Source organism: Drosophila suzukii, chromosome 2L, assembly GCF_043229965.1.
Source record: "Drosophila suzukii chromosome 2L, CBGP_Dsuzu_IsoJpt1.0, whole genome shotgun sequence".
Lineage (NCBI taxonomy): Eukaryota > Metazoa > Arthropoda > Insecta > Diptera > Drosophilidae > Drosophila > Drosophila suzukii.
In genome coordinates, this window is record NC_092080.1 from 21,842,228 (window position 1) to 21,851,563 (window position 9,336).

At 38.3% G+C, this 9,336-nt stretch overlaps 1 protein-coding gene across 1 annotated transcript; it reads right to left on the reverse strand.

Moving 5' to 3' along the window:
- Positions 1-1,743: 1,743 nt before the first annotated feature.
- LOC139353942 (transcription initiation factor TFIID subunit 9B-like) lies at positions 1,744-2,442 on the reverse strand. The gene is made up of 2 exons (XM_070998144.1): positions 2,231-2,442; positions 1,744-2,180 (listed from the first exon to the last, which is right to left on the reverse strand). Exons 1-2 carry the CDS (start codon positions 2,370-2,372, stop codon positions 1,744-1,746), a joined length of 579 nt encoding a protein of 192 aa, XP_070854245.1. The 5' UTR covers positions 2,373-2,442.
- Between the last annotated feature and the right edge of the window lie 6,894 nt (positions 2,443-9,336).

A 9,336-nucleotide genomic window follows, 5' to 3' on the forward strand; every position in this document is an offset into this window, starting at 1 on the left:
GTTTGCAAAGCCCACTCTAACACCCATAACGTGCTGCTTGTACATCTTTTTCTCCCTTTTGCTCCCTTTAGCTGAGTTACGGGTATCTGATAGTCGGGGCACTCGACAATAACGTTCTTCTTCGTTGAGTTTTTTAAAGGGTTAGCCTAGTCTTAATTTTCAAGAATCTAATCCCTTTTTTGCTTTTAATAATGGCATCTATAGCAGCGGTCGGAAGCTTCCTATTAAGCCGGCGTATGGAATATTTCTATTGGTTCTCTGACATTTAGAAAATGCCGTGCAACCAAAGGTCGGCACGCACACATCGATTGTCTGACCCGTGCAAAAAACACAAATGAAACTCAAAATGTCATTGCGTACCCACCAGACCCGTGGTCCACACCATAAAGAATTTCATTATTCATTTCATTATTCTATTTTAAGTGTTAAATTAGTAAGACAATAAAATACCACTCAGAATTAATATTGTAAGCTTCATTGTTTCGGTCAAAATTATTACTCACTGTCCGATAGTAGCCGTTCATATATTGATTTAAAAATGGTTGACGTCACACATGACGCAACTAACAGTTTGTATAGTATTATGCATACCTAAAAAATTCGTAAATAGTTTGAAAAAACATTTTAAAAGAAGAACCTTCTTTTATTTGTTGTTTTTTTTGGCCAACTTCGTATTTGGATTAAATAGCACCCCGCTGAAGCAAACGAATTATTTACAGGGACTAAATATTAAATGTTAACCTTTTAGATTCAACAAGGAAGAACGCTATAGTCGAGTGCCCCGACTATCAGATACCCGTTACTCAGCTAAAGGGAGCCAAAGGGAGATATGCGAGCAGCAAGGCGAGATTGTCATTGGCGGCAGACAAATTTAAGCGGTATGGTCCTTAGAGTGGGTAAGTCAATCGATTGGTATTAATCTTGGCACAATTAAATGTATACTGAAAAAAATCCTTAAAAAACTGGGTGCCAAAAACGTATGTGTGCGTTCGAGTGGGCCTCGGATGAAGCAAGCAGCCTAGTAGAATTTTCATGTCAAATTTTAGCTTTCTACCTTATAAACTGTGGGCGCCAAACAGAACTTGGCGTTATGGGCATTTGTGATGCAATCATGGGCTTTTAAATTACTAGTAAACTCTATTTGAGACATTTGAGCTTATTGCTTTTAAAATGTAGTCGACTTAAACCGGTTTCACAAACTTTTACTTTAATTGCTTATGACTTTTTATTGAACAGTCCGATTGAAAATATTTTTGAATTGTATATGAAAATTGACAACAATTGATGAGTATTTACTCTATAACATTTACTATATAACAAAATCTCTAAAAATAAGGGCGCTAGACTGACTTTGGCGTTGTGGGCCTTATGCTGAATCAAAAATTAAGGAATCTCAATCTGAAATCGTAGCTCTCTAGCTCTGATAGTTTCCGAGATCCTAGCGTTTACATGGACATCGACTTATCGACTCGGCTAGTGATCAAGATCAAAAATGAGAAACGCTCCTTCCATTTGTTTAATTTTCCCGAAATACTCACTACCTTTACTCTAGGAGAAAGTGTATACAATCTTACATTCAAGAACTAGGTATACCTATATTTCCTACATACCTATTACCTATAACAACTATGTGATGACTTTCGATTTGTTAATAAATAGGTAGATATATTTATTAACTGAAAAAATATCATATTTTAGGTGTAGAATATGGTTTCGTTCATAGTCTACTCATTCTTGGTAACCCTACTTTGGGATACGTGGTTTTATAAAGACCGGGGGACCGGCTCCTGGTGGACCAGCAGCGGAAGTAGAAGAACTTGGAACCGAACGAGAGCTAGAGCTGCTAGCACCCGAAAGCGCAGCACCAAGTGCCAAAGGATTGGATGGCCCTCCGGTCTTCGGCTTCGTTTGAGCTTGATCAAAGCCCTTGTCCTTCAGATTGGCCATCTTGCCCACCTGACAGTGGCGCCTTATGGGCAGCGATAGTCCCCGGCTCGTACTCGGCATGGGCGGAGACTCCTGGTTGGGAGCCAGGACCTTCTGCGCCTGCTGGCCGGACTCTCCCTTCAGCTCGTCGGTCCGCTCCAGCTGCGCCATCTCCAGATCCTCGGCACTCACGGTGGAACGGTTCGCCAGCGTGGCGAAGCGTTTGGCCTCCTCCAGTTTGTCCCTTGCCAAAGCTGAAGCAAATCACTGAAAATCTTTGCTTTACTTTCGGATTTTAACTCACTGTAAGCCAGGTCTAGGATAACGCCACGTGCCTGCGGTTCTGCCTCCAATCCAAGGTCCTTAACCAGTTTGTCCACGAACTCCAGATCATTAAGGAGGTCCACGTTGCGTTCGCACAGCTTGTAATTCGTTTTCTTGTCCATCGTTAAAGGAATTATTTTTCAAGTGCTTTCAAATGACTTGACAGTTTGCTAGGGCCAACTTGATTAGCCAAAATCTTTTTAGGGTTGCAGGTTAGTTGGTGGAAACTCTGCGTTCATGGTATTTTCTAGGAAATATCCCAAAGAAGGTTTATTTAGTGGGTATTAAAACAGTGCTCGCTTCCCTATTGGCAAATATTTTTTTATATGTTTATTAATTATAATATTTATTCTCTTAAAGAATGGGTTTACAGTAAAAGCAAACTTGGTAATGCCTAGCAGATTAGCTGTTTAACTGCTGAATTGTTGAAAGTTCAACAGAAAACTTCAGCAGCGGGAACGAACGTTAATAGTTCCTGTTGAATTTTCAAATAGCTGTGACCAGTTGTCAAAGTTTTCGGATATAATAACATGTAATATTTTATTATATAATATTGAATAAAATTATTAACAAGGCAAGAAGACAAACCATTTGATTTTAAAGTAAATAATGCTTGCTGGTGGTACTGAAATGTTAAAGAGTTGCCATAGCTTTTTAATGAAACATGGTGATAACCTCAAGGCTGTTGACTTGCGTAATTTTCTGAAAATAGAGAGTGACCAAAATTCAGCATTTTAACCGATACCCAAAATGTTTTCTGCTTCACATATAAGGGTTATGTGGTATCTTGATTTTTTAAGATATAGCCAGAAAAACTTTATTTCAATTTTCAATTTTCCGGAAATCCGTCCCTTTGTCCTGTTATCTGTCCTTAATTAATGAATATTTTTTCCTATTTTCCGTTTTAATTCACACCTGTCTGCCTGATGCCCCATCATTTCTTCTTAAAAGCGCACAAGTAGAGTAATGATCACTGAGATGATGCTTACATTTCCAAATAGCTGTTCTGCTATCCTGAAGGGATCATTTGGGTGCGGTAGAGAATTTGTAAAAATGTCACGGGTTATACGAGCAGGGGCTGAACTTGCAACTGGCAGCCAAAAAGTAGACGCTTCTTGGGTTCCTTCGGTAGTTGTCACAGTTTCGTCCAATCCCAAGGCACTGGTGGTGGGTATGCTGACATTCTTGTCTTCTCCGCCCTTACCTTCGGCAAGTTCTACTTCTCGGTTGTGGGTGGGAGTAAGTGAGTGACCCAATGCTCCTGGAAAGAATGCAAATTAGTATGGAGATTCTTGCAATAAATGGCCCTTTGAAACTCACCCAATCCCAAGCCAGATCGCTGCGTCGCCTCTGGATAGTGAACAGTTTCGGCGGGCAGAGTTTCGTTCTTATCTGTGGAGATATCACGGACCGTGTTTTCAATGCCGGTAAAAAGTTCATCGAAGTCAAAATCACTTGAACTGGAAGTCGCGCCTTTTCCAGGTTGGGATTTCCTTCCTATTCCTTTTCTTCTTCCTATTCTTTTGCGCTTCCTATTTCTTTGCGCTTGTGTGGCTACAGACTCGTATATGGGGTCTAAAGGCTGGGAATTGGATCCGATTACGAAACGTCTTGAGCCGAAACTGTCCCCTTCTCCAGAAAGGCTTTGCGTGGCTCCAGATTTGTTGTAGGCCGGCGGACGGTCGTAAGTGTTGGTGTGAATACCGCCCAAAGGAGCTTGGGTCTTCATAGGGACGTTCCATCCAATTGGCAAGTCAGGGACTGACGGCTGCGAATGAGGTCTACCTCGGTAGCTCAACCCTACAGTATCCAAGTGGAAATTTGGTATCGAGGGCGGCAAATGGGAAGTTGATAAGCGAGGAAGCGAAGAGGTCTTTCCGCCCCCAAAAATGTTAAACTTAAAACTCCACTTGGCATGAACATCCTCCAAGGTGAGTGCCAACACTAGGAGCCCCGTCATTAGTATGCTGGCTCCGAGCTGTTTCGGGTAAAGGGACATCCTGAGTTCAATCGGGGTTGATGACGCTTAAATTCTATTTTCGCAATGAAGAACTCGCAATCTGCTCCAAAAACGATAAGAAGTAAGAGTCTTTTTCACAAATACGTTTTGTAGAAATCGGATCAGATGTAAATCCCTAGTTGGGAATCCCCAAAGCTTTGGCATAAGAAAGCTTTCCCTTTAAGCAAATTCATTTTTATACCCGTTACTCGTAGGGTAAAAGAGTATATACGACTAGTCGAAAAGTATGTAACAGGCAGAAGAAAGGTTGTATTTTGGATCAGGAACACTAGCCGAGTCGATCTAGCCATGTCCATGTATCCGTATTAGCTCTGAGATCTCGAAATCTATAGAAACTACAAAGTTGGGATTTTGCGTGTAGATTCTACAGATTCTTGTTTGATAACGCTAAAGTCTGGCGCCCACATGTTTGAAAATTTTCTTTCAGTGTAAGTTGAAATCGATTTTACTGAACAATACCCATCTAAATGCTGAGAATCGCAATGTTTTTTAAAGTTATAACTAAGTTAAACAAACTTTGGAACGGTGAGCAGTACCGCTACTGACCGCTAGGTGCCATAGCGCTGGCATCGGTGTTGTGTGCTAAGGCGACCTTGATTTTCCGGTAAGGTACATCTCCCTGGTTAAGAGAGGGGCTCTTAAAATTATTTGTATGTTACCAATTTTTTTTAAAGTGTAAGAAACGTTTTACGCAATTTTTTATTTTCTAACTTGAGTTCTGATAAACCAAATTCAGTCGTCAAAGACTCATTTTACAGGTAATAGAATGCCTTTTAACTTTATTATACACAGCATTGAGTTCCAATCATTAGTTTAGAAACTACATACACTTCGTCAAAGTTGAAAAAGTTGGACAAATGCAAAAACGTTCGCATAAATGGGTTCTATAAAAATACACGCTTAAAAACCGAAATTGGTCTTATTTTTTTTCTTGAAGACTAAACCTAAACGAAGAATATGAGCCATTGATCACGACAATCCGTCGGTAAATAGATTTTTTACAGATTTTTAAACGTATATACCCAAGTTTAGTATTCGGGAGCAGCGGCCGTTAAACATTATTTTAAACTTTCAGAGTTGGGGAACGTATGAATGTGGTCCAAGTAGTTATGCATATCGTCAGTTTCCTTGCTATTTCCTTGCTTAAAATATATGAAAAAGGATTCCTTGAAACTGCAATCGCATACTTTTTAGCTTGACCAGCACTAAAAGCTAGCTCTGTAGATTCTGTGAGTTTAAAGGTTTTAGCTGCTTGGTTTTAAACCAACCGTCCCCAAAACTATCTGTGGTATCTGTGTCACCCCTGAATATAATTAATATTATTTTGTCAGTTGATAGAGACATGACCATTAGCACGTCTGCACGGATTTGCAGATTTGCGGTAGTGTATGCTAAAGCAGGAAGATTTGTTACAATAGTACCCAGCAAAAGCAGGGTAGTAGGAAAAAAATTAGGAAAATATTTCCAAAACTAGAGCTGTGCGCAGCCCCTCTGTTGAGTAAATTAATACAAAAAGTCAAAGAAACTATTGATAATCCAGCCAAAATATACGCATGGAGTGATTCTATTATAACGGCTTTGACTAAAAGTGGTCAAAGCAAAGTCAAATTTATTAAACATAGGACAATTGATATTCTTAGATATACAGAAGTAGAATGGGATCAGAAAATATTCCGGCTCGAATGACCAAAATGAATAGAGCTACCAAAAGTTAGGACGTCTTCATTTGCTGAGTTAGTGTTTCAAACTGATTTCCTTATTCATATTCAATCTTCTTACGTAGCTAACATGAGAATCTTACATTTACGCTTATCTAATGACCCACGCAGACATTCCTGCTTATCTTTGGGTTTTGAAAGTGCCTAGGATATCTAACCCTTTTCAGGTAAACCCATGTTCGGGTTACAGTTTATGACTTCATTGTAAAATACAACAAAACGCGTTGATTTTTGAACAGTTCTAGAGATCTGCACGGTATTATTAATCGGTTCGATTATTTATTGATTATTTATGTAGCATTTACTCGTAGACATGGCTAGTTCGACTCGGCCAGTGAGCCTGATCAAGAACCTATGTGCTTTACAGGATCGCAAACGTTTCCTAATACCATTTACATACTTTCCGACGTACCTAATATATCCTTTTACTCTGCAAGTAACGGGTATAAAAACGATCCTGATATTTTAATTTATTAGCGTTCCCACTAAGACTTTTGGGATACTTTCATCCTGTACATACGGACAAGGCTATAACGACTAGACTAGTGATTCTGATCAAAAATCATATACTTTATAGGGTCGAAAACGTTGCAAACTTCAGAATACCCTCTGCAACGGTATTAAAACGCGTATTGGACATTACAATTTGGTTTTTGAGGAAATACAGAATCTGCACATATATATCTGAAATTGACTTTTTTTTCGATCAGACGATAACCTTTATTTTCTGATAGTTATAAAAATGTCAGAAAATAAAAGTTATTTCATGACACATCATCATCACCATCACTATTTGATGGGTAACGATTACAAAAAAAAGTTATAACTGTTACGGTCCCTGGTATTATAAAATAAGCGATATATATATATATGTATATTAAAAAAAGGACTTAAACTTCGGAAAGTAGAAGTTGAAAAAAAATACATATGTGCACGCAGATCACGATTTAAAAGTACGATCATAAGTACAGGTATATCTTATACGGGTATATATATACCAAAATATTTGCCCATATGCGGTCGTTAGATTTTGTATGTTGAATTGAGACTATTTTAGTCTCACGGTACATTACAACTTTGGCTTGCCGTTCTTGCTCTTTCTTTCTATCAATAAAAAACAACTTTAACATATCTTGATTTATTTACCAAAGCCTATAAAAGTCACCTTAATACTGCACATAAAGATATGTAGCTTTCTTAATGAAATAAGATTTTTTTGAGAAGAGAAACGAAAGAACAGAACCACACTCGCTGGATGGCCGATTGGAAATGCAATACCGAGTACCCATAAGTCTGAGAAATATTTAGACTTATGAGCAAAACAGCCTCCCGAAAATGATATCTTGTGTTGTTAATTTTACGTGTCATACAGTACCCCGTGAAGAAACATTTGGCGTCAACATGTTTATATATTATATATTAGATAAAAGGGTATATTGCATTTGGGGAAAAATATATAACAGGTTGAAGGGAGCGTCTTCGACCCCATATATATTCTTGATCAGCATCAAGTTCGAGTGCGAACGCTGTGATCCCGGAAACTATAAGAGCTATAGGGTTGAGATTTCAGATTTAGATTCCTTGTTTTTGTTCGCAGCGTAAGTTAGTTACGCGAACTGCCATGCCCATTATAACGCCCACAGGTTTGATGCTATAAAAAAATTTTAACTGACATGTATGTACGTCTCGATTGACCTAAAAAAAGTTTGCAAAGCCCACTCTAACACCCATAACGTGCTGCTTGTACATCTTTTTCTCCCTTTTGCTCCCTTTAGCTGAGTTACGGGTATCTGATAGTCGGGGCACTCGACAATAACGTTCTTCTTCGTTGAGTTTTTTAAAGGGTTAGCCTAGTCTTAATTTTCAAGAATCTAATCCCTTTTTTGCTTTTAATAATGGCATCTATAGCAGCGGTCGGAAGCTTCCTATTAAGCCGGCGTATGGAATATTTCTATTGGTTCTCTGACATTTAGAAAATGCCGTGCAACCAAAGGTCGGCACGCACACATCGATTGTCTGACCCGTGCAAAAAACACAAATGAAACTCAAAATGTCATTGCGTACCCACCAGACCCGTGGTCCACACCATAAAGAATTTCATTATTCATTTCATTATTCTATTTTAAGTGTTAAATTAGTAAGACAATAAAATACCACTCAGAATTAATATTGTAAGCTTCATTGTTTCGGTCAAAATTATTACTCACTGTCCGATAGTAGCCGTTCATATATTGATTTAAAAATGGTTGACGTCACACATGACGCAACTAACAGTTTGTATAGTATTATGCATACCTAAAAAATTCGTAAATAGTTTGAAAAAACATTTTAAAAGAAGAACCTTCTTTTATTTGTTTTTTTTTTTGGCCAACTTCGTATTTGGATTAAATAGCACCCCGCTGAAGCAAACGAATTATTTACAGGGACTAAATATTAAATGTTAACCTTTTAGATTCAACAAGGAAGAACGCTATAGTCGAGTGCCCCGACTATCAGATACCCGTTACTCAGCTAAAGGGAGCCAAAGGGAGATATGCGAGCAGCAAGGCGAGATTGTCATTGGCGGCAGACAAATTTAAGCGGTATGGTCCTTAGAGTGGGTAAGTCAATCGATTGGTATTAATCTTGGCACAATTAAATGTATACTGAAAAAAATCCTTAAAAAACTGGGTGCCAAAAACGTATGTGTGCGTTCGAGTGGGCCTCGGATGAAGCAAGCAGCCTAGTAGAATTTTCATGTCAAATTTTAGCTTTCTACCTTATAAACTGTGGGCGCCAAACAGAACTTGGCGTTATGGGCATTTGTGATGCAATCATGGGCTTTTAAATTACTAGTAAACTCTATTTGAGACATTTGAGCTTATTGCTTTTAAAATGTAGTCGACTTAAACCGGTTTCACAAACTTTTACTTTAATTGCTTATGACTTTTTATTGAACAGTCCGATTGAAAATATTTTTGAATTGTATATGAAAATTGACAACAATTGATGAGTATTTACTCTATAACATTTACTATATAACAAAATCTCTAAAAATAAGGGCGCTAGACTGACTTTGGCGTTGTGGGCCTTATGCTGAATCAAAAATTAAGGAATCTCAATCTGAAATCGTAGCTCTCTAGCTCTGATAGTTTCCGAGATCCTAGCGTTTACATGGACATCGACTTATCGACTCGGCTAGTGATCAAGATCAAAAATGAGAAACGCTCCTTCCATTTGTTTAATTTTCCCGAAATACTCACTACCTTTACTCTAGGAGAAAGTGTATACAATCTTACATTCAAGAACTAGGTATACCTATATTTCCTACATACCTATTACCTATAACAACTATGTGATGACTTTCGA